At 50.2% G+C, this 25,650-nt stretch overlaps 1 protein-coding gene across 3 annotated transcripts in view; it reads left to right on the forward strand.

Moving 5' to 3' along the window:
• DAZL (deleted in azoospermia like) overlaps nt 1-25,650 on the forward strand; it is a 183,919-nt gene that overhangs the window by 58,329 nt on the left and 99,940 nt on the right. For all 3 annotated transcript variants that reach the window (XM_075316671.1, XM_075316668.1, XM_075316669.1), the window contains exons 4-9: nt 4,567-4,618; nt 11,424-11,487; nt 11,568-11,704; nt 13,405-13,482; nt 13,562-13,615; nt 14,591-14,713. In XM_075316671.1, the coding sequence (XP_075172786.1) occupies nt 4,567-4,618; nt 11,424-11,487; nt 11,568-11,704; nt 13,405-13,482; nt 13,562-13,615; nt 14,591-14,713 (508 nt within the window). The remainder of the gene's footprint in view (nt 1-4,566; nt 4,619-11,423; nt 11,488-11,567; nt 11,705-13,404; nt 13,483-13,561; nt 13,616-14,590; nt 14,714-25,650) is intronic.

The raw sequence follows: 25,650 nt of genomic DNA on the forward strand, positions 1-25,650 counted from the left end.
TAATTTCAGGGATGCTGTCCAGAAGCACAGAGCATACCCGGACAAGCGCTTTACTAAGCGCCTTAATGACACACGTTATCCCTTCCCCCCGGAAGTAGTGAAGGGTTGGGCTCAGTGTCCAAAAGTGGATCCTCCAGTCTCTAGGCTGGCGGCCAGATCTGTGGTTTCAGTGGCAGATGGCTCATCGCTCAAGGATGCCACTGACAGGCAAATAGAGCTCCTGATGAAATCCATCTATGAAGCCATAGGAGCATCTTTTGCTCCGGCATTCGCGGCAGTGTGGGCGCTCCAAGCTATCTCAGCTTGTCTGTCTGAGATTACTGCGGTCACACGCACCGCTACTCCGCAGGTTGTGTCTCTGACTTCTCAGGCGTCGGCTTTTTCGTCCTACGCCATGAACGCCGTCCTGGACTCGGTGAGCCGTTCAGCGGTAGCATCCGCCAATTCGGTGGCAGTCCGCAGAGCCATGTGGCTACGTGAATGGAAGGCAGACTCTGCCTCCAAGAAATTCTTAACCGGTTTGCCATTTTCTGGCGACCGTTTGTTTGGCGAGCAATTGGACGAAATTATTAAACAATCCAAGGGAAAGGACTCGTCCTTACCCCAGTCTAAACAAAACAAACCTCAACAGCGAAAGTTTCAATCGAGGTTTCAGTCCTTTCGGCCTTCGGCCAAGTCACATTCCTCCATGTCAAACAGGTCGGAGAAGGGCCAGAGGAACCCTTCTGCATGGCGGTCTAAGTCACGGCCTAAAAAGACCGCCGGAGGCACCGCCACCAAGGCGGCCTCTTCATGACTCTCTGCCTCCCAAAACCGCATCCTCGGTCGGTGGCAGGCTCTCCCGCTTTTGCGACGCCTGGTGGCCACATGTCCAAGACCGATGGGTGAGAGACATTCTGTCTCACGGTTACAGGATAGAGTTCAGCTCTCGTCCTCCAACTCGTTTCTTCACAACATCTCCGCCCCCAGAGCGAGCCGCTGCACTTTTTCAGGCGGTGAATGCTCTGAAGGCAGAACGAGTGGTGATTCCCGTTCCCCCTCAGGAACATGGTCACGGCTTCTACTCCAACTTGTTCGTGGTGCCAAAAAAGGACGGATCTTTCCGTCCCGTTCTAGACCTCAAACTGCTCAACAAGCATGTCAGTACCAGAAGGTTTCGGATGGAATCTCTCCGCTCGGTCATCGCCTCAATGTCACAAGGAGACTTCCTAGCATCAATAGACATCAAGGATGCTTATCTCCATGTGCCGATCGCACCCGAACATCAACGCTTCTTGCGTTTCGCCATTGGGGACGAACACCTTCAGTTCGTGGCACTGCCTTTCGGCTTGGCGACAGCCCCACGGGTCTTCACCAAGATCATGGCAACAGTGGTGGCGGTCCTACACTCTCAGGGCCACTCGGTGATCCCTTACTTAGACGATCTCCTAGTCAAGGCACCCTCCTGGGTGGCTTGCCAGCACAGCCTGACCATTGCCCTGGAGACTCTCCAGAGGTTCGGGTGGATCATCAATTTCCAAAAGTCAAAATTGACACCGACCCAATCCCTGACTTACCTCGGGATGGAGTTTCATACTCTCTCAGCGATAGTGAAGCTTCCGCTGGACAAACAGCGTTCACTACAGACAGGGGTCCAATCTCTTCTTCGGGGTCAGTCACACTCCTTGAGACGCCTTATGCACTTCCTAGGGAAGATGGTGGCAGCAATGGAAGCAGTTCTCTTTGCGCAGTTTCATCTGCGTCCACTTCAGTGGGACATTCTCCGCAAATGGGACAAGAGGTCGACGTCACTAGACAGGAACGTTTCCCTGTCAAGAGCAGCCAAAACCTCCCTTCAGTGGTGGCTTCTTCCCACTTCTTTGTCGAAGGGAAAATCCTTCCTGCCCCCATCCTGGGCTGTGGTCACGACAGACGCGAGCCTGTCAGGGTGGGGAGCGGTCTTCCTCCACCACAGGGCTCAGGGAACCTGGACTCCGACGGAGTCCGCCCTGCAGATCAATGTTCTGGAGATAAGGGCAGTGTATCTAGCCCTACAGGCGTTCCAGCGGTGGCTGGAGGGCAGACAGATCCGAATACAATCAGACAACGCCACGGCGGTCGCATACATCAACCACCAAGGCGGTACACGCAGTCGTCAAGCATTCCAAGAAGTTCGGCGGATTCTGCTGTGGGCGGAAGCCACAGCCTCCACCATCTCCGCAGTTCACATCCCGGGCGTAGAAAACTGGGAAGCAGACTTTCTCAGTCGCCAGGGCATGGACGCAGGGGAATGGTCTCTTCACCCGGACGTGTTTCAAGAGATCTGTTGCCGCTGGGGAACGCCGGACGTCGATCTAATGGCGTCTCGGCACAACAACAAAGTCCCGGCATTCATGGCACGGTCTCAGGATCACAAGGCGCTGGCGGCAGATGCGTTAGTTCAGGACTGGTCGCAGTTTCGACTACCCTATGGATTTCCCCCTCTGGCACTACTGCCCAGAGTGTTACGCAAGATCAGGTCCGACTGCAGGCGCGCCATCCTCGTCGCTCCAGACTGGCCGAGGAGGTCGTGGTACCCGGATCTGTGGCACCTCACGGTGGGGCAACCGTGGGCACTCCCAGACCGACCAGACTTGCTGTCTCAAGGGCCATTTTTCCATCTGAATTCTGCGGCCCTCAACCTGACTGTGTGGCCATTGAGTCTTGGCTCCTAGCGTCATCAGGGTTATCTCAAGATGTCATTGCCACCATGAGACAGGCCAGGAAATCAACGTCCGCCAAGATCTACCACAGGACTTGGAAGATCTTCTTAGCCTGGTGCTCGGATAGGGGTTTTGTTCCCTGGCCGTTTGCATTGCCCACTTTTCTTTCCTTTCTTCAATCAGGATTGGACAAGGGTTTGTCTCTTGCCTCTCTCAAGGGACAAGTGTCGGCGCTTTCAGTGTTTTTTCAAAAGAGTCTAGCCAGACTCTAGCAGGTCCGCACGTTCCTGCAGGGAGTTTGCCACATAGTCCCACCTTACAAGCGTCCGCTAGAACCCTGGGATCTTAACAAGGTGCTGATGGCTCTCCAGAAGCCACCTTTCGAGCCGATGCGGGAGATCTCTCTATCTCGCCTTTCACAGAAAGTGGCCTTCCTAGTGGCAGTCACTTCACTTAGGAGAGTGTCTGAGCTAGCAGCGCTGTCATGCAAAGTCCCCTTCCTGGTCTTTCACCAGGATAAGGTGGTCCTGCGTCCGGTCCCGGAATTTCTCCCCAAGGTGGTATCCCCTTTTCATCTCAATCAGGATATCTCCTTGCCTTCTTTTTGCCCTCATCCAGTTCACCAATGTGAAAAGGATTTGCACTTGTTAGACCTCGTGAGAGCACTCAGAATCTACATTTCTCGCACGACGCCCCTGCGCCGTTCGGATGCGCTCTTTGTCCTTGTCGCTGGCCAGCGTAAGGGGTCTCAGGCTTCCAAGTCAACCTTGGCTAGGTGGATCAAGGAACCGATTCTTGAAGCCTACCGTTCATCGGGGCTTCAGATTCCTTCAGGGCTTAAAGCCCATTCTACCAGGGCCGTAGGCGCGTCCTGGGCTTTGCGGCACCAGGCTACGGCTCAGCAGGTGTGTCAGGCGGCTACCTGGTCGAGTCTGCACACCTTCACAAAACACTATCAGGTGCATGCCTATGCTTCGGCAGAGGCTAGCCTAGGTAGGCGAGTCCTTCAGGCGGCAATTGGCCACCTGTAAGAGGGGGCCGGTTTCCGGCTCTTTTTATCGAGGTATTCTGTTACCCACCCAGGGATTGCTTTTGGACATCCCAATTGTCTGGGTCTCCCAATGGAGCGACAAAGAAGGGAATTTTGTTTACTTACAGTAAATTCCTTTTCTTCTAGCTCCTATTGGGAGACCCAGCACCCGCCCCTGTTCCCTTCGGGCTGTTGTTCTTTTGTGTACACATGTTGTTCATGTTCAATTGTTCTTTTGGTTAATGGTTCAGTTCTCCGAACATCCTTCGGATTGAGTTTACCTTAGACCAATTTATAAGTTTCCTCCTTCCTGCTTTGGCACCAAAACTGAGGAGCCCGTGATGCACGGGAGGGTGTATAGGCAGAGGGGAGGGGTTACACTTTTTAAAGTGTAATTACTTTGTGTGGCCTCCAGAGGCAGAAGCTATACACCCAATTGTCTGGGTCTCCCAATAGGAGCTAGAAGAAAAGGAATTTACGGTAAGTAAACAAAATTCCCTTCATACATATATATATATATATATGTATATATATATAAGTATGAAGGGAATTTTGTTTACTTACCGTAAATTCCTTTTCTTCTAGCTCCTATTGGGAGCCAAGAAGAAAGTTATAGATGGCACCTCAATCAAACCTACACGTGTGTGTAAAATTATATATATATATATATATATATATATATGTATATATATGTATATGTATATATATATATATATATATATATATGTATATATAATTTTACACACACGTGTAGGTTTGATTGAGGGTGCCATCTATAACTTTCTTCTTGGCATGGTGTTTTCTTTTTGCTGATCTTTGTTACTTAATAGTTTGTTTTGTTTTGTTTTTTTAAAGATATGGCTTCATCGCTTTCTACGATGACGTTGATGTTCAGAAGATAGTAGAAGTAAGTACACTGAATTATAGTGTGGTCAAGATACAGTACTATAGTTTTTCATCAGTAAGCTTCCATGATTCCTTGTACCATCTGTTGTCATTCCAGATACTACGTGAGAAAAGTTTGTCCACACCAATAAGGCAGTTTTTTTGTTAAATGTATATTAAAATTGTATCTTTTGTGTACTTTGAAATCTTGCACGTGTGAATTCCTCCCAGACGATGCATAGTGAAGCCAGGTGCACACTCAGCTTTGTCAGCACACACTGCATGTGTCTAGGGAGGCAGAATGCCGCTCACATGCATGAGGTTTACAGAGAGCTGGTTGTGATGTCGCTCTTACAAATCATGTCACTCCACACCCACGGGATGTAATAACATGATTGGTGGCAGGATTAAAAATGCTCGTTTCACAATTTTCTTGCTTTATAAACAGGTTGACGATTACCTGAAGAAGAAACAAAATACTCATTCAATGGATCAAATGATAATATTCTGCACAAGTCATTCTCTTCAGTAGTGCATCATTCTTTGTATACCTCACACTGCCGAAAACCATGGCATCCTATGCACAGAGCAATCTAGTATATATTGCTAAGTGCACATAGTTTACTTTGGTTTGCCTGTGTAAACATGCATTAATGACTGCCGATCAGCAAGTTTTCAGATTGGTGGTTGTATCGTGCTGCCAGTGTTAACTGTGGCCAGCGTGACTGTACTGTTTACACGCTACGCATTTTAAACAATTATTTTCTTCGGCGCTCTATTGGGAGACCCAGACGATTGGGGGTGTATAGCACTGCCTCCGGAGGCCACACAAAGCAATTACACTAAAAAGTGTAAGGCCCCTCCCCTTCTGGCTATACACCCCCAGTGGGATCACTGGCTCACCAGTTTTCTGCTTTGTGCGAAGGAGGTCAGACATCCACGCATAGCTCCACTGTTTAGTCAGCAGTAGCTGCTGACTATATCGGATGGAAGAAAAGAGGGCCCATATGGGGCCCCCAGCATGCTCCCTTCTCACCCCACTTGTGGTTTGTAAGGTTGAGGTACCCATTGCGGGTACGGAGGCTGGAGCCCACATGCTGTTTTCCTTCCCCATCCCCCTGGGGGGCTCTGAGGAAGTGGGATCTTACCGGCCACCAAGCCCTGAGGCCGGGCTCCATCCACAGACCCATAGAACCTGCTGGATGTGGAGCGGGAGTGCCGTTCAGGGACAAGGCCCTGCAACTTTCAGGTACTCTGTGTCCCCGTATGGCAGGCCACGCACACCCCAGGCTTGCTGGGTGTGCTAGTGCGCCGGGGACTGTAGCGCTGTGCGCTGGGCTTATAGTCCCCGCAGATTACTGGGGGACTTTATGTGTGTGGATCGCCGCGCCGACCGCCCCTGGAGCGGCGGCGCAGCTGCGACTTGTAGTGCGCCGGGGACGCGCCGACCGCGCTTTTACGGCGGCGGCGCTTCTAACTTTAGTCCCCGGTTTTTTCTGCGGCCTAGCTCCGCTTCGTTAACGCCCCCCACCCTGTCAATCAGGGTAGGGGAGAGACGTTGTTCAATCGGCAGCGCCGAGGGCTGGAGCACGATTTACATGCTCCAGCCCTCTCACTGAGCACAGTAGAACACAGGCTTCGTGCTTTTTCTCTGTGCACGCCCTAGGCCCGCCCCCAGGCTTGCAGCTCCCCAGGACGCCGGCAGCCATTATACACATGCAGTCTGGCTGGAGAACGGACGCAGGCTCTGAGGGACCCCAGGCTAAGGGCTTTCTGGCGACCACACACCCGCGCTAAGCGGGCGGTAAGCAGCACATACGTGCGGCCCCACTAGTGCCACAGTGTTATATTTGTTACTGCACTGTAAGGTCGCTTCTTGGCTGTACACCCTATATTGCTTTGAGGAGACAACAGCATGTCATCCGCAAAACGCAAGGGTGCCAAGGCACGGGCTGTATACACTGCTTGTACAGCATGTGGGGCTAATCTACCAGCAGGCTCCAACGACTCTCATTGTGTGCAATGTTCAGTCCCAGTGGCACTTCGTCAGCCAGAGCCTATTGTGGTGGTAGCCCAGGCAGAGACGCCTGTGAACCCTACCCCGGTGACGGGGACAGAATTTGCAGTCTTTGCTGATAAAATGTCTGTGACTATGACAAAAATCCTGGAGACCTTGCAGTCCAGGCCAGTTGCTCAGACCATGGACACCGCTGTGTCTATGTTCCCCGGCCCCCCTCAGCTGGAATTAATCCGTAATTCAAGGGGGTCCCAGGCATCTCAGGCTGAGGGCTCTGACTCGGATGACAGTCCCAGTCCGCCTAAGCGAGCTCGCTGGGAGAGACCCTCCACGTCATCACGCGGATCAGGGTCTCAGCGAGAAGGGTCTCTATATGATGGCTCAGAGGTGGGTGATCAGGAGTCTTGTCCTGACGCCGCACTCAATTTGGATACGCCAGATGGTGACGCCATGGTAAATGACCTTATAGCGGCCATCAATAGGCTGTTGGATATTTCTCCCCCAGCCCCTTCTGCAGAGGAGGCAGCTGCACAGCAGGAGAAATTCCATTTCCTGTATCCCAAGCGTAAATTGAGTACTTTTCTGGACCACTCTGACTTCAGAGAATCCATCCAGAAACACAATACTTATCCGGACAAGCGTTTTTCTAAACGCCTTAAGGATACACGTTATCCTTTTCCCCCTGACGTGGTCAAACGCTGGACCCAGTGTCCAAAGGTGGATCCTCCAATATCCAGGCTTGCAGCTAGATCCATAGTTGCAGTGGAGGATGGGGCTTCACTTAAAGATGCCAATGACAGACAGATGGACCTTTGGTTGAAATCTGTCTATGAAGCTATCGGCGCGTCGTTTGCTCCAGCATTCGCGGCCGTGTGGGCGCTACAAGCTATTTCAGCTGGTCTGGCACAGGTGGACTCTCTCATACGTCCAGCAGTGCCGCAAGTGGCGTCCCTAACTACGCAAATGTCTGCGTTTGCGACCTACGCTATCAATGCGGTACTGGACTCTACGAGCCGTACCTCAATGGCATCCGCCAACTCTGTAGTTTTGCGCAGAGCCTTGTGGTTAAAGGAATGGAAAGCAGATTCTGCTTCTAAAAAATGTTTAACCAGCTTGCCATTATCTGGAGACAGACTGTTTGGTGAGCAATTGGCGGAAATTATTAAACAGTCCAAAGGTAAGGACTCCTCCTTACCCCAGCCCAGATCAAGCAAACCTCCACAGAGGAAGTGGCAGTCAAAATTTCGGTCCTTTCGAGGCTCGGGAAAGCCCCAATTCTCCTCGTCCAAAGGGACTCAGAAAGAGCAAAGGAGCTCTGATTCCTGGCGGGCTCACTCACGCCCCAAGAAAGCAACCGGAGGTACCGCTTCCAAGGCGGCTGCCTCATGACTTTCGGCCGCCTCCCTCCGCATCCTCGGTCGGTGGCAGGCTCTCCCGCTTTTGCGACATTTGGCTGCCACAGGTCAAAGACCGGTGGGTAACAGACATTTTGTCTCACGGGTACAGGATAGAGTTCAGTTCTCGTCCTCCGCCTCGGTTCTTCAGAACTTCCCCACATCCCGACCGAGCAGATGCTCTTCTGCAGGCGGTGAATTCTCTAAGAGCAGAAGGAGTGGTGGTCCCTGTTCCTCTTCAGGAACGAGGTCAAGGTTTTTACTCCAATCTCTTTGTGGTGCCAAAAAAGGACGGCTCATTCCGTCCTGTTCTGGACCTAAAACTGCTCAACAAGCATGTGAACGCCAGGCGGTTCCGGATGGAATCCCTCCGCTCAGTCATTGCCTCAATGTCTCAAGGAGATTTCCTAGCATCAATAGACATCAAGGATGCTTATCTCCACGTGCCGATTGCTACAGAGCACCAACGCTTTCTTCGCTTCGTGATAGGAGACGACCATCTTCAGTTCGTAGCTCTGCCATTTGGTCTGGCGACAGCCCCACGGGTGTTCACCAAGATCATGGCGGCAGTGGTAGCAGTCTTGCACTCTCAGGGACACTCTGTGATCCCTTACTTGGACGATCTACTGGTCAAGGCACCCTCTCAAGAGGCATGCCAACTCAGCTTGACTGTTGCACTGGAGACTCTCCAGACGTTCGGGTGGATCATCAACTTCTCAAAGTCAAATCTGTCACCGACCCAATCACTAACGTATCTTGGCATGGAGTTTCATACTCTCTCAGCGATAGTGAAGCTTCCGCTGGACAAGCAGCGGTCTCTACAGACTGGGGTGCAGGCTCTCCTTCAAAGTCAGTCGCACTCCTTAAGACGCCTCATGCACTTCCTCGGGAAGATGGTGGCGGCAATGGAGGCGGTTCCGTTTGCGCAGTTTCATCTGCGCCCACTTCAATGGGACATTCTCCGCCAATGGGACGGGAAGTCAAAATCCCTGGACAGGAAAGTCTCCCTTTCCCAGACGGCCAAGGACTCTCTGCAGTGGTGGCTTCTTCCCACCTCATTATCACAGGGAAGATCCTTCCTACCACCGTCTTGGGCGGTGGTCACGACAGACGCGAGTCTGTCAGGGTGGGGAGCAGTTTTTCTCCACCACAGGGCTCAGGGTACGTGGACTCAGCAGGAGTCCACCCTTCAGATCAATGTTCTGGAAATCAGAGCAGTGTATCTTGCCCTACTAGCCTTCCAGCAGTGGCTGGAAGGGAGGCAGATCCGAATTCAGTCGGACAACTCCACAGCGGTGGCATACATCAACCACCAAGGGGGGACACGCAGTCGGCAAGCCTTCCAGGAAGTCCGGCGGATTCTGATGTGGGTGGAAGCCACGGCCTCCACCATATCCGCAGTTCACATCCCCGGCGTAGAAAACTGGGAAGCAGACTTCCTCAGTCGCCAGGGCATGGACGCAGGGGAATGGTCCCTTCACCCAGACGTGTTTCAGGAAATCTGTCGCCGATGGGGAAGGCCGGACGTCGACCTCATGGCGTCCCGGCACAACAACAAGGTCCCAACCTTCATGGCACGGTCTCGCGATCAAAGAGCGCTGGCGGCAGACGCCCTAGTGCAAGATTGGTCGCAGTTCCGGCTCCCTTATGTGTTTCCACCTCTGGCACTCTTGCCCAGAGTGCTACGCAAGATCAGATCCGATTGCAGCCGCGTCATACTCGTCGCCCCAGACTGGCCGAGGAGGGCGTGGTATCCGGATCTGTGGCAGCTCACGGTCGGCCAACCGTGGGCACTACCAGACCGTCCAGACTTACTGTCCCAAGGGCCGTTTTTCCATCGGAATTCTGCGGCCCTGAACCTGACTGTGTGGCCATTGAGTCCTGGATCCTAGCGTCTTCAGGATTATCCCAAGGGGTCGTGGCCACCATGAGACAGGCTAGGAAGCCCACGTCCGCTAAGATCTACCACAGAACGTGGAGGATATTCTTATCCTGGTGCTCTGCTCAGGGAGTGTCTCCCTGGCCATTTGCATTGCCTACCTTTCTTTCTTTCCTGCAATCTGGGTTAGAAAAAGGTTTGTCGCTCGGCTCCCTTAAAGGTCAGGTCTCGGCGCTATCCGTCTTTTTTCAGAGGCGTTTGGCACGCCTTCCTAAGGTGCGCACGTTCCTACAGGGGGTTTGCCATATCGTACCCCCGTACAAGCGGCCGTTAGATCCATGGGATCTGAACAGGGTACTAGTTGCCCTCCAGAAGCCGCCCTTCGAGCCTCTGAGGGAGGTTTCACTTTCTAGACTATCACAGAAAGTGGCTTTTCTGGTAGCGATCACATCTCTTCGGAGAGTGTCTGAGCTGGCAGCGCTATCATCCAAGGCTCCCTTCCTGGTCTTCCACCAGGACAAGGTAGTGCTGCGCCCCATTCAGGAGTTTCTCCCGAAGGTGGTATCCTCTTTTCATCTTAATCAGGATATCTCTTTGCCCTCGTTTTGTCCTCATGCAGTTCATCGGTATGAGAAGGATTTACATTTGTTAGATCTGGTGAGAGCACTCAGAATCTACATTTCCCGCACGGCGCCCTTGCGCCGTTCGGATGCACTCTTTGTCCTTGTCGCTGGTAAGCGCAAAGGGTCGCAGGCTTCCAAAGCCACCCTGGCTCGATGGATCAAAGAACCAATTCTTGAAGCCTACCGTTCTGCTGGGCTTCCGGTTCCATCAGGGCTGAAGGCCCATTCTACCAGAGCCGTGGGTGCGTCCTGGGCATTACGACACCAGGCTACGGCTCAACAGGTGTGCCAGGCAGCTACCTGGTCGAGTCTGCACACTTTCACCAAACATTATCAGGTGCATACCTATGCTTCGGCGGACGCCAGCCTAGGTAGAAGAGTCCTGCAGGCGGCAGTTGCCTCCCCGTAGGGGAGGGCTGTCTTGCAGCTCTAACATGAGGTATTTCTTTATCCACCCAGGGACAGCTTTTGGACGTCCCAATCGTCTGGGTCTCCCAATAGAGCGCCGAAGAAGAAGGGAATTTTGTTACTTACCGTAAATTCCTTTTCTTCTAGCTCTTATTGGGAGACCCAGCACCCGCCCTGTTGTCCTTCGGGATTTTTGGTTTGTTTGCGGGTACACATGTTGTTCATGTTGAACGGTTTTCAGTTCTCCGATGTTTCTCGGAGTGAATTTGTTTAAACCAGTTATTGGCTTTCCTCCTTCTTGCTTTTGCACTAAAACTGGTGAGCCAGTGATCCCACTGGGGGTGTATAGCCAGAAGGGGAGGGGCCTTACACTTTTTAGTGTAATTGCTTTGTGTGGCCTCCGGAGGCAGTGCTATACACCCCCAATCGTCTGGGTCTCCCAATAAGAGCTAGAAGAAAAGGAATTTACGGTAAGTAACAAAATTCCCTTCTTTTTTTTGTTTTAGTCCCAGATTATCTTCCACGGGAAGAAGCTCAAGCTTGGACCGGCTATACGGAAGCAGAACATGTGTATGTATATTTTTGATTGCTTTGTTGAATGGTGTTTTCATAAGAAGGAAATTAATTGTTTGCTTTCTTCATACTTACAGGCACCTATGTACAGCACAGACCTGTAGTCATTAGTAGTTCTATGCCTCATTATCCCAACATGTGGAACACTAATGTGCCTGATCCATATGTGTCACATTCACCAGTTTTCAGTCAAGTGACCCCCCAGTTTGTCCAGGTAACATATTTTACATCAAAGCTGAAAAATTAGTTACAAGCATTAAAAAGTTATTGACTTGACATGATGGTGCAAGATCCTTCTTGTATAATTGGAGGCGCTTTATGCTCCTATAAACTAAAGTCGGTCATACATGCTGATACTTGAGGGTTCGGCCGCCGGTTTGTGTATGGAGGTTTCCCGGCTCTCCTTCAACCGTTGGTGACATGGAAAAGAAACCTCTAGCCTGCTGAATCTTCTTATATTGGAGACAAGCCGCTGCCAGAGAATTATTGTTACCCTTCTCTTTTAGAGAAGATGGCAATCTTGAGCTGAGCTGAATATTCCCATGAATGGGGGAGTCAAGTTTTATTGATCTGTATGGGGCCTTTGGAATTGGGATGCTTTTAGAAGTCGACTGCTATAATAGGATTGTGCTCTCAGATGTATCTGGGCTTGTAGGAGTAATACAGAACATGGGCAGGTACTACCTGGAAGGATCACCACTGGGTAAAATATGCATTTTGTTTCTTTTATGAAAATTAGGTGACAGATATAAAACCAATTAATGCTAGTCAAAGATAAGAAAAAAAAAATCTAAAGCAAATAATTTGAGCGTACATTATGTACAGGAGATGTCTGAGTGGCTGTAAAAAATTGTAAGTGCTCATATAACAGAATGAGGGCAGAGCCAGCTGTGAGCAGCCTGCACTGTATTGTTTTATATGCAAGCTCTACAAGGCAAATTGTAAGGCCACATTCATATGTTCAGTATTTGGTCAGTATAAGCTAAAATCAAGTGTGGAACAATCAGAGTACAAGTATAATGGAAGCATATGCACTACTTCTGCATTTTTTACCCACTTCTGGTTTTGGCTTACAAATACTGATGTAAAATTCTGACCAAATACTCAGCGTGTGCACATTGACCTAAAAGCAAATACAAAAATAGTGCCTAGCCATTGAATATCTATTTTAGGTGGAGGTCCAAATGAGATTTAACGAAACTGTAGACACAGATAAGGCATTGTGTGCAGCTCTCCCCCCCCCCCCCCCTCCCACACTCTCTAGGAGGGGGCTGCCTTTAATCTCTGGACAATTTTTTGTCTAGTTCCTCTTGTTATTGATTGGTGCCATAATGTAAATGCACCTCGCTGCTATCACGGAAGAAGGCCATAGTATATCTCCTAAATGACAGCCCCCCCCCCTAAAAAAGTCTAGTTTAACATAAAAAAAATCGTATTTATTTTTTTTATATATATGTCTTTCAATTTTCTTTTGTCTGTTTGGCACTTACTAACATTTTGTGCTCTAAATTCATCAAAATAGTGCACATGGTTCATGAATTTTGGCCAAAATAAAAAATGCTCTTTATTTTTGTCTTTAACCTGTTGAGCAACTTTTTTGACCAGAAAGTTTACATGCCCTATCAAAGTGATGCAAAAATTTCTCCAAAGTTCCTGACATAGATGAAATCACTCCTGTGTAGACTTGAGTGCATTTGTGACAATTTGTTTTCAATAATTCACAATTGATGATCAGCCGAAAAAAATCTAGACACCGTAAAGCCGGCCCACGGCGACAAAATAAACAGGAGTTGAACAGTTATAAAATAGGATTTAAAAAAAGGCACAAATGGAAAGCGGAACATCGCGCAAAAAAAATATAAAAAAACAGATGCATCTGCAATAATGTCTTTTTTTTTTTTTTCTATGTTTTAGCCATGTCCTTACTCAAGCTCGGCACCAGTCATGTATCATCAGATTCCCATGGGATGTCAGCAACCAGGATACTACCAGGTAACGTACCTATTTTTTAGACACTTTGTCTTCTATCTTTCTATCAGTTTTGAAAGCTTGTTGCTTGTTTCATTTTTAGGTTTCACCACCGTGGACCAATCAGAGTGATCAGAGGGGCTTCGTCTTCCCTCAGGTGAATAAATGGAATATAACTGCAATGTTACTGTAGTATTATAGAACTATACAGTTCTATAAGAAACAAATCTCCAAATCTTGTCTACAAACAATTTAAAGGGTTTGTACCAAGTTGGTAAATTATCTCTTATACATAAAAAATTGTTTAAAAGAACTGAAGTCCTCAGTGGTTGATACCTTTTTAATGGCTAACTGAAAAGATGGTAATAATAGCAAGCTTTCGAGACCACTCAGGTCTCTTCTTCAGGCATAGTATAACACAAAATCTGAAGAGTCACATATTTATACACAACAGGACATAGAATAGTGCAGTAAAAAAAAAAAGTTATATGAAACAGAACTATCACTATGGCAGGGGGGCAAACTGTTGTGGCCATAAAATCACTATTATTACCATCTTTTCAGTTAGCCATTAAAAGGTATCAACCACTGAGGACTTCAGTTCTTTTTAAACCATTTTTTATCTCTACTGGCTAACACGGTACAAAGATATATTTTACTCTTATGCATAGTGATCCTGAAAGCAGGTCTCAGCAGATCACGGTCTGATTGTGGCACACTATTGCCTCATTTATTGTTTCGGAGACTGCCGGCGTTAGTGGAGTGCTGTACTCTACAATGTCTGGCAGCCCCATACAGTGAGTACAGCAGTTGTGTGCATCCCCCGTTACCCCAGAACTTGGTTCTCAAAATTGATGGGTGCCCCAGTGGTCAGACTTTCCTCAAGATCAGTGGCTAGATGGGCAATAACTTACCAACTGAAGCCATGTACTGTCTTGTGTATGATCCTCTGGACCAGCAATATCTACTCATGTTTAGGAAGTTTAGTTTTGAAACAGCTGGAGAAGACAGGGTTAAATTCACTGCTCTGGGGTTTTGTAGGATGACCTCTAACAGATGCTTTGCGTTCTGTGATTTTACTTGTTTTTATTTACTTTTCAGAACTGACATTTTCTTGTAATTGATTTGACAGCCTTTCTCATGGAATTACCATGGTATCGAAACAGAGATGGCCAGCAATAGCAATGAAATGTTGCTCCCAGAAACCTATATCCAAGAGCAAAATGTGTCTCCTGTTTCATCAAGTCCACAAAAGGTAAAATTAAGGATTCTCACAGTATAGATAAATTATAGGCTATAAATGTATGACTTAAGTTTAAATATCCGCTTTTAGCTTCTCATATGCAGCTTCTAACGCATTACAGTTGTATTTGGCATGGTAAAGTGCAGTGGATAAAGTATTTGATACACTGCTGATTTTGCAAGTTTCCCACCTACAAATAGTGGATGGAGAGGTCTGTCATTTTTATCGTAGGTTAACTTCAACTGTGACACAGAATTCCCCCCCCCCCCAAAAAAAAATCATAGTATGATTTTTTAAATAGCATTTTATTGCATGAATTAAGTATTTGACCACCTACCAACCAGCAACAATTCTGCCTCTCATAGACCTTTTATTTTGTCTTTAAGAAGCCCTGCTACCCTGCACTCATTACCTATTAATTGCACCTATTTGAACCCATTACCTGTGTAAAAGACACCTGTCCACACAATCAATCCAACTTTAACCTCTCCACCATGGCCAAGACCAAAAAGCTGTCTAAGGAAATCAGGGACAAAATTGTAAACCTGCATAAGCTGGGATGAGCTACATGACAATAGGCAAGCAGCTTGGTGATAAAGCAACAGCTATTGGCGCAATTATCAGAAAATGGAAGAAACACAAGATGACTGTCAGTCTTAATTGGTCTGGGGCGCCATGCAAGATCTCGCCATGTGGGGTAAAGATGAGTCTGAGAAAAGTCAGGAACTAGCGCAGAACTACATGGAAGGACCTGGTCAATGACCTAAATAGAGCTGGGAACTCAGTCTCAAAGATTTCAGTTAGTAACACACTACGCCGCCATGTATTAAAATCCTGCAGGGCACGCAAGGTCCCCCTGTTTACATCAGCACGTATCCAGGCCTGTTTGAAGTTCACCAATGACCAATTGCATGATCCAGAGGAGGCATGGGAGAAACTCATGTTATCAGTTGAAACCAAAATAGAACTTTTTGGTATCCACTCCACTCAGTGAAGGAATAATGATGAGCACAACCTCAAGATCATTGTTCCAACTGTGAATCATGTGGGTGGAGGCATTATACTTTGGGGGTGCTTTTCTGCAAAGGGGAAAGGACTGCTGCACAGTTATTGAAGGGAGGATGGATGGGGTCCTGTAGTGCAAGATTTTGGACAACAGCCTCCTTCCCTCAGTAAGATCATTTAAGATGGGTCGTGGCTGGGTGTTTCAGCATGACAATGACTCGAAACACACAGCAATGGCAACTAAGGAGTGGCGCTCCGTAAGAAGCATTTCAAGGTACTGGAGTGGCCTAGCCAGTCTACAGACCTGAACCCAATAGAACATTTTTGGAGGGAGCTGAAACTGAATTTTGCCTAGTTACAGCCATGAATCCTGGAAGATCTGGAGAAGCTTTGTATGGAGGAGAGGGCTAAAATCCTTGCTGCAGTGTGTGCAAACCTGGTCAAGAACTACAGGAGACTTCTGACCTCTGTTATTGCAAACAAAGGTTTCTGTACCAAATATTAAGCTCTGTTTTTCTGTTGTATCAAATACTTATATGTAATAAAATGCGATTACACAGGTCTACAAAAAAATATTTTTTGTAATCATCACAATTGACTTCAGTTTTCTGAATCAGTTTTTTGTCCTGATTTCAGAAATGTATATATTTCTCTGAAGCCTCATTGGGGGACACAGGACCATGGGTGTTATTGCTGCCTATCCAAAGGAGGACACTAAGTAGATGCAAAAACATAGCTCCTCCTCTGCAGTATACACCCCCTGGCCGGGCCAGGCAACCTCAGTTTTAGCTTAGTATCTGTAGGAGACACTTCATTTCAAGGTTTATTTTTTGAGGGCGACTGTTTCCTTTTGGGACCGATCTCCCACTACCATCAACGGGCGGGAACGTGGAGTGTTGCCTCCACGTACCCCCTCCTGCGACGCTGGATCCCTGGGCTGGACGACTGGTTCCACAGACACCGATTTTCCAAAGCCCAGGGTAGAGGCCTGTGCCCCTATAGCCCAATTCCTCAGCCCCTCTTTGCAGGCTCTGAGTTGAATATGACACCGGTGTGACCGAACACAGCAAGCTGACTCTGCTATTTTCACTGCCTGGACGGAAGCAGTGTTTTAAGGTGAGATCCCCCTGACTGGTTTCCCAGACAAAGGGAGAAAACACACGCTGCAACATTTACAAGGATCCTGCACACACAGTGTTACCTTTTCTCTAGCTTGCTGGCTGGAGGAGGGGGAAGTCCCTCGCTGTTTGCAAAGTCCTGCTGATAATTTCCCGGTGGCAGGGGGCGGGCCCAGGGCTCAGGGACTCGCGCTGTTTATTTGCTCTAGCAGAAAAGCCGGCTGATAACCACCAGTGACAAGCTGTGTGCTGACTGGAGGGAGAGGGAGGAAAACTATCAGAAGCTCCCTTCCCGCCGTTTTTTTACTACCCACAGCAGGGGGGGGCACACTGAATTCATCTTCGCGCTCTTTTAGCGCTAAGCCCCGCCCCCCCAGGAAAGCGTGCGAGATCTCCATAGAGCTTAATCCTTCCTGAGGACAGGGCCATCGGCTGATTCTGGTGAGGTGCTTGCTTCAATTGTAGCTCTGCTGAGAATTGCTCCCCCTCCTGTCATACTCCTACTAGGAACATGCAGGAATCTAGGGGCACTAAGAGTGCTAAGGCCCACATAGTCTATTATTCAGCCTGCACTGCCTGCCACGCTGAGCTACCACGTAAACACACCTCTTCTCTCTGTGAGTCCTGTGCCCCTATAGCCCCCCAAGACCCCCCTGCCACCACCGCCGCAACCATCAGCCCAGAGCCTAGGGCTCCCAGCCCACCGGAATGGGCACAGTTTCTGTCCCAATCCATGGAAAACCTGTCTCAGAACCTGGTGCTGGCTATGCAATGTCGTCCTCCACACCCTTCTGGGTCCCTGGACGGAACGCAGCCTGAGGATACCCCTATGGAGGATCCTTCTGAGGTAATCCGGGCACATGCTTCACCGGTTGCAGGGATCAGCAAAAGAGCACACGGCCGGGTGTCTCCAGCGGGCTTTCCCTCGGGAGCACACAGGGCAGGCTCTCCCACACGCTCCACGGCTTCTGAAGAGCTGGAGGAGGGAGAATGCTGTTTATATCAAGAGGATTCCTTGGTTTCAGCCTCCCCAGATGATCAAACTGCAATAGACTCCCTTATAGCAGCAATCAACCAAACTCTGCATGTGGAGGATCCCCCGTCCACTACCACTGACCATGCGGTCTCCTTTAAGAGGGCAAGGAAACACCAAAAGGTTTTCGCTGATCACCCAGAGTTTCAGGATATCCTCACAAAGCAAAGGGAGAAGCCTGACAGGCGCTTCGGTAACCGAAAACTCATGGAGTCCCGGTACCCTTTTGCCTCACCTGCCCCTAAGGGCTGGGACGATCCGCCCTCGGTCGACCCCCCCCCCCCCCCCCCGGTCTCCCGCCTTACCACAAAGACGCTCCTGTCTTTACCCGATAGTTCCTCCATCAAAGACCCGACAGACAGGTGGAGCACTTCGCCCGCTCTGCTTTTGAGTCTGCGGGTAAATCCCTCTCGCCCCCCTTTGCCTCTATGTGGGTCGCAAAGGCGGTCCTGGGCTGGGCAGAATCCCTTAACACTTCGCTTGAGGAATCCCAGTTCACTCATACCTTCACAGAGGTAACAACTCAAATTGCTGCTGCGGCGGAGTACCTCATCCAGGCCTCCATGGACGTTGCTACCTGCACAGCGTTTGCCGCCTCAAATACCATAGCCATCCGTAGAGCTCTCTGGCTCCGACAATGGCGAGCGGACTCTGCCTCCAAGAAGTCTCTCACGGGCCTTCCCTTTTTTCCAGACAGATTGTTTGGCGAACGTCTGGACAAGCTCATTTCTGACGCCACGGGAGGAAAGAGTACCTCCCTCCCCCAGCTGAAGTCCAGGACGTCCTTTACCAGACGTCCACAGTCCTCGTTCCGCTCCTTTCGGAACTCATTTGGTTGGTCGACATCCCGTGCTGTCCCCGCCACCAGCCACGGACTACGCAGAGACCGACCTTCTCAGCTCTCCCCAAAACCCACTTCCTCATGGCAGCCTAGACCGAAACAGTCCAGGACTAGGGAGACTCGGCCATGACGTTCTCCCCCCTCATGACTCCTTCGGCGCCCCGGAAGAGACACTCGTTGTAGGAGGTCGACTGCGGCTCTTTCAACACATCTGGGCTGCCGCCTCAGATGACAAATGGGTGCGAGACCTTGTGTCTTCCGGTTACCACATAGAACCGACTCGGGGGTCGGGTCCGAAATTCTCTCAAACCCCCCAAAGACTTGAAAACGACGCAAAGCTTTTTTCTGCGGCGCTCCATTGGGAGACCCAGACGATTGGGTGTATAGCTACTGCCTCCGGAGGCCACACAAAGCATTACACTAAAAAGTGTAAGGCCCCTCCCCTTCTGGCTATACACCCCCCGTGGGATCACGGGCTGCTCAGTTTTCAAGCTTTGTGCGAAGGAGGTCAGACATCCACGCATAGCTCCACTGTTTAGTCAGCAGTAGCTGCTGACTATATCGGATGGAAGAAAAGGGGGCCCTTGCTAAAGGGCCCCCAGCATGCTCCCTTCTCACCCCACTCTTGTTGGCGGTGTTTGTTAAGGTTGAGGTACCCATTGCGGGTACGGAGGCTGGAGCCCACATGCTGTTTTCCTTCCCCATCCCCCTGAGGGCTCTGGTGAAGTGGGATCTTACCGGCCTCCAGGCTCTGAGGCCGGGCTCCATCCACAGACCCGGAGATCCTGCTGGATACGGAGCTGGGTACCGTCAGGGACAAGGCCCTGCAACATTCAGGTACTCTGTGTCCCCGTACAGACAGGCACAGACACACTCCAGCGTTGCTGGGTGTTCTAGTGCGCCGGGGACAGTAGCGCTGCGCGCTTGGGTTATACTCACTGCAGCTTAGCTGAGTGAGTTTATGTGTGGGGAACTCCCGCGCCGGCCGCCCCCGGAGACTGCGGCGCGGCTGAGACTTGTGGTGCGCCGGGGACTTCGCGCCGACCGTGCTTTTACGACGGCAGCGCTTATAAATCTAGTCCCCGGCTTCTGCGGCCTAGTTACGTTTCGTTCCCGCCCCCACCCCTGTCAGTCAGGGAAGGGGAGAGACGCTGTACAATAGTCAGCGCCGAGGGCTGGAGTCTTATTTACATACTCCAGCCCTCTCACTGGGCACAGTGGGACGCCAGTTTCCCGCTCTTTGTCTGCAGCACGCCCACGGCCCGCCCCTCTTCACAGGACGCCGGCAGCCATTCCTGCACGCAGTCTGAGCTGGAGAACGGACATAGCCCTGGGAGACCCAGACAGGGGATTCTGGCGACCACACACCCGCTGTTAAGCGGGCGGTAAGCAGCACCTAGGTGCTGACCCCACTAGTGCCACAGTGTTGTTTTGTGTACTTTTGTCTGTACCTATATATTGCACTGTACGGTCGCTTCTTGGCTTATACCCCTATATTGCTCTGAGGAGACAACAGCATGTCATCCGCAAAAAGCAAGGGTGCCAAGGCACAGGCTAGGTTCCACTGACCCCCATTGTGTGCAATGTTCGGTCCCTGTGCCACTTCGTCAGCCGGAGTCTATGCTAGTAGTGGCCCAGGCAGAGACGCCTGTGAACCCTGCCCCGGTGACGGGGACAGACTTTGCAGTTTTTGCTGATAAGATGTCTGTGACTATGACAAAAATTCTAGAAACTTTGCAGTCCAGGCCGGTCACTCAGACCATGGGCACTGTTGATTCAATGTTCCCCGGTCCCCCTCAGTTGGAACTAATCCGTGCTCCAAGGGGGTCCCAGGCATCACAGGCTGAAGGCTCTGACTCGGACGACAGTCCCAGGCAGCCTAAGCGAGCTCGCTGGGAGAGACCCTCGGCGTCATCACGCTGGTCAGGGTCTCAGCGAGAGGATTCTCTGTATGATGAAACAGAGCTAGGTGATCAGGAGTCTAATCCTGAGACCGCTCTCAACCTGGATACCCCTGATGGTGACGCCATGGTGAATGATCTTATAGCGGCCATCAATAGACTGCTGGATATTTCTCCTCCAGCGGAGGAGGCAGCAGCACAGCAGGAGAAATTCCATTTCAGGTATCCCAAGCGTAAATTGAGTACTTTTCTGGACCACTCTGACTTCAGAGAAGCAGTCCAGAAACACCATGCTTATCCAGATAAGCGTTTCTCCAAACGTCTTAAGGATGCACGTTATCCCTTTCCCCCTGACGTGGTCAAACGCTGGACCCAGTGTCCAAAGGTGGACCCCCCAATCTCCAGGCTTGCGGCTAGATCCATAGTGGCAGTGGAAGATGGGGCTTCACTTAAAGATGCCAATGACAGACAGATGGACCTTTGGTTGAAATCTGTCTATGAAGCTATCGGCGCGTCGTTTGCTCCAGCATTCGCAGCCGTGTGGGCACTCCAAGCTATTTCAGCTGGTCTGGCGCAGGTGGACTCTGTCATACGTCCATCAGTGCCGCAAGTGGCGTCCTTGACCTCGCAAATGTCTGCGTTTGCGACTTACGCTATCAATGCGGTCTTAGACTCTACCAGCCGTACGTCAATGGCGTCCGCCAACTCTGTGGTTTTACGCAGAGCCTTATGGTTAAAGGAATGGAAAGCAGATTCTGCTTCCAAAAAATGCTTAACCAGTTTGCCATTATCTCAGGGCAGACTGTTTGGTGAGCAATTGGCTGAAATCATTAAACAGTCCAAGGGTAAGGACTCTTCCTTACCCCAGCCCAGATCAAGCAAACCTCAACAGTGGAGGGGACAGTCGAGGTTTCGGTCCTTTCGAGGCTCGGGCAGGGCCCAATTCTCCTCGTCCAAAAGGACTCAGAAGGAGCAGAGGAGCTCAGATTCCTGGCGGGCTCACTCACGCCCAAAGAAAGCAGCCGGAGGAACCGCTTCCAAGCCGGCTGCCTCATGACTTTAGGCCTCCTCTCTCCGCATCCTCAGTCGGTGGCAGGCTCTCCCGCTTTTGCGACATTTGGCTGCCACAGGTCAAAGACCGGTGGGTAACAGACATTTCTTCGGCGCTCCATTGGGAGACCCAGACGATTGGGTGTATAGCACTGCCTCCGGAGGCCACACAACTTTCAGGTACTCTGTGTCCCCGTACAGACAGGCACGCACACGCCAGACTTGCTGGGTGTGTTAGTGCGCCGGGGACAGTAGCGCTGCACGCTGGGGTTTGAGTCACAGCAGCTTAGCTGTGTGACTTCATGTGCTGGGAACTACCGCGCCGGCCACTCTCGGAGCGGCGGCGCGGCTGGGACTTGTAGTGCGCCGGGGACTTAGCGCCGACCGCGCTTTTACGGCGGCGGCGCTTATAAATTTAGTCCCCGGCTTTTGCGGCCTAGCTCCGCTTCGTTCCCGCCCCCTCCCTGTCAATCAGGGAATGGGACAGACGCTGTGCAATCGTCAGCGCCGAGGGCTGGAGCCTTATTTACATGCTCCAGCCCTCTCACTAGGCACAGTGGGACGCAGGTTTCCCGCTTTTGGTCTGAGCACGCCCAGGGCCCGCCCCCCCTCCACAGGACGCCGGCAGCCATTCCTGCATGCAGTCTGGCTGGAGGACGGACACAGGCTCTGGGAGACCCAGACTAGGGATTTCTGGCGACCACACACCCGCGTTTAGCGGGCGGTAAGCAGCACATTAGTGCTGGCCCCACTAGTGCCACAGTGTTGTATTGGTGTACTTTTTCCTGTACCAGATATATATATATATATATATATATATATATATATATATATATATATATATATATATATATATATATATATATATATATATATACTGCACTGTACGGTCGCTTCTTGGCTGTATACCCCTATATTGCTCTGAGGAGACAGCAACATGTCATCCACAAAACGCAAGGGTGCCAAGGCACGGGCTGTATACACTGCTTGTACAGCATGTGGGGCTAATCTACCAGCAGGCTCCAACGACTCTCATTGTGTGCAATGTTCAGTCCCAGTGGCACTTCGTCAGCCAGAGCCTATGGTGGTGGTAGCCCAGGCAGAGACGCCTGTGAACCCTGCCCCGGTGACGGGGACAGAATTTGCAGTCTTTGCTGATAAAATGTCTGTGACTATGACAAAAATCCTGGAGACCTTGCAGTCCAGGCCAGTTGCTCAGACCATGGACACTGCTGTGTCTATGTTCCCCGGTCCCCCTCAGTTGGAACTAATCCGTACTTCAAGGGGGTCCCAGGCATCACAGGCTGAGGGCTCTGACTCTGATGACAGTCCCAGGCCGCCTAAGCGAGCTCGCTGGGAGAGACCCTCCACGTCATCACGCGGGTCAGGGTCTCAGCGAGAAGGGTCTCTATATGATGAGACAGAGGTGGGTGATCAGGAGTCTGGTCCTGACACCGCACTCAATTTGGATACGCCAGATGGCGACGCCATGGTAAATGACCTTATAGCGGCCATCAATAGGCTGTTGGATATTTCTCCCCCAGCCCCTTCAGCAGAGGAGGCAGCTGCCCAGCAGGAGAAATTCCATTTCCTGTATCCCAAGCGTAAATTGAGTACTTTTCTGGACCACTCTGACTTCAGAGAATCAATCCAGAAACACCATGCTTATCCGGACAAGCGTTTTTCCAAGCGTCTGAAGGATGCACGTTATCCCTTTCCCTCTGACGTGGTCAAACGCTGGACCCAGTGTCCAAAAGTGGACCCTCCAATATCCAGGCTTGCAGCTAGATCCATAGTTGCAGTGGAGGATGGGGCTTCACTTAAAGATGCCAATGACAGACAGATGGACCTTTGGTTGAAATCTGTCTATGAAGCTATTGGCGCGTCGTTTGCTCCAGCATTCGCGGCTGTGTGGGCGCTCCAAGCTATTTCAGCTGGTCTGGCACAGGTGGACTCTTTCTTAAGTCCAGCAGTGCCGCAAGTGGCGTCCTTAACTACGCAAATGACTGCGTTTGCGACCTACGCTATCAATGCGGTACTAGACTCTACGAGCCGTACCTCAATGGCATCCGCCAACTCTGTAGTTTTGCGCAGAGCCTTGTGGTTAAAAGAATGGAAAGCAGATTCTGCTTCTAAAAAATGTTTAACCAGCTTGCCATTATCTGGAGACAGACTGTTTGGTGAGCAATTGGCGGAAATCATTAAACAGTCCAAAGGTAAGGACTAGTGATGAGCGAGCATGCTTGTCACTACTCGGTACTCGCACGAGTATCACTGTACTCGGGCTGCTCGGCGGGGACCGAGTAATCTCGCGATACTCGTGCTTTACTCGTGGTCTTCATTTCTGCATGTTGGCGCTCTTTTGAGAGCCAGCCCTCATGCAGGGATTGGCTGGCAGACCACTGCAATGCCACAGCCCTGTTAGTTGTGGAATTGCAGTGATTGGCCGGCCTGCACAGCGTCACCGAGCCTTTATATCGGCCGGCGCGCTGTGCTCTGCTCACAGCTATTCTGACAGTGAGTGTAGGGAGAGTGTCGCTGATTCAGGGAAAGCTTTGCGGCCCTTTATAGTTAGTTCCGGAGCAGGGCTGCAAACAGTGTGACCAGAAGTCCTTCTCAGGACTATTCTAGTTGTATACAGGCAGGCAGGGTATAGCCAGGTCGGAGTACAGTAGCAGAGTCCTTCTCAGGACTATTGTTGCTATATACAGGCAGGGTATAGCCAGGTCGGAATACAGGCTAGTGACCAGAAGAGTCCTTGTCAGGACTATTGTAGCAGTATACAGGCAGGCAGGCAGGGTATATATAGCCATTCCTAGTGGTGACCGTATACCAGCCTTCATCATATCTGGGGCTGGTGTACACAGTGTAAAACAGTCCAGATAGTGTCAGACTTCTCAGTAATTGTCGCTCCTAAAAACCAGTTAGGTTCTTATTGCGTCCGTGCTTGCATTTAAAAACAGCACGTGTGTGGCAGTCGGTGGCAGCGTACAGGTGCGCGTTTTGCACAAACTATTATATAACGCACAAGTCTAGTGTATAATACACGTCAGTCAGCAGTGTGTGATAGTGTCAGACTTCTCAGTAATTGTCGCTCCTAAAAACCAGTTAGGTTCTTATTGCGTCCGTGCTTGCATTTAAAAACAGCACGTGTGTGGCAGTCGGTGGCAGCGTACAGGTGCGCGTTTTGCACAAACTATTATATAACGCACAAGTCTAGTGTATAATACACGTCAGTCAGCAGTGTGTGATAGTGTCAGACTTCTCAGTAATTGTCGCTCCTAAAAACCAGTTAGGTTCTTATTGCGTCCGTGCTTGCATTTAAAAACAGCACGTGTGTGGCAGTCGGTGGCAGCGTACAGGTGCGCGTTTTGCACAAACTATTATATAACGCACAAGTCTAGTGTATAATACACGTCAGTCAGCAGTGTGTGATAGTGTCAGACTTCTCAGTAATTGTCGCTCCTAAAAACCAGTTAGGTTCTTATTGCGTCCGTGCTTGCATTTAAAAACAGCACGTGTGTGGCAGTCGGTGGCAGCGTACAGGTGCGCGTTTTGCACAAACTATTATATAACGCACAAGTCTAGTGTATAATACACGTCAGTCAGCAGTGTGTGATAGTGTCAGACTTCTCAGTAATTGTCGCTCCTAAAAACCAGTTAGGTTCTTATTGCGTCCGTGCTTGCATTTAAAAACAGCACGTGTGTGGCAGTCGGTGGCAGCGTACAGGTGCGCGTTTTGCACAAACTATTATATAACGCACAAGTCTAGTGTATAATACACGTCAGTCAGCAGTGTGTGATAGTGTCAGACTTCTCAGTAATTGTCGCTCCTAAAAACCAGTTAGGTTCTTATTGCGTCCGTGCTTGCATTTAAAAACAGCACGTGTGTGGCAGTCGGTGGCAGCGTACAGGTGCGCGTTTTGCACAAACTATTATATAACGCACAAGTCTAGTGTATAATACACGTCAGTCAGCAGTGTGTGATAGTGTCAGACTTC

Source organism: Anomaloglossus baeobatrachus, chromosome 6 (genome assembly GCF_048569485.1).
Source record: "Anomaloglossus baeobatrachus isolate aAnoBae1 chromosome 6, aAnoBae1.hap1, whole genome shotgun sequence".
In the NCBI taxonomy this organism is placed as follows: domain Eukaryota; kingdom Metazoa; phylum Chordata; class Amphibia; order Anura; family Aromobatidae; genus Anomaloglossus; species Anomaloglossus baeobatrachus.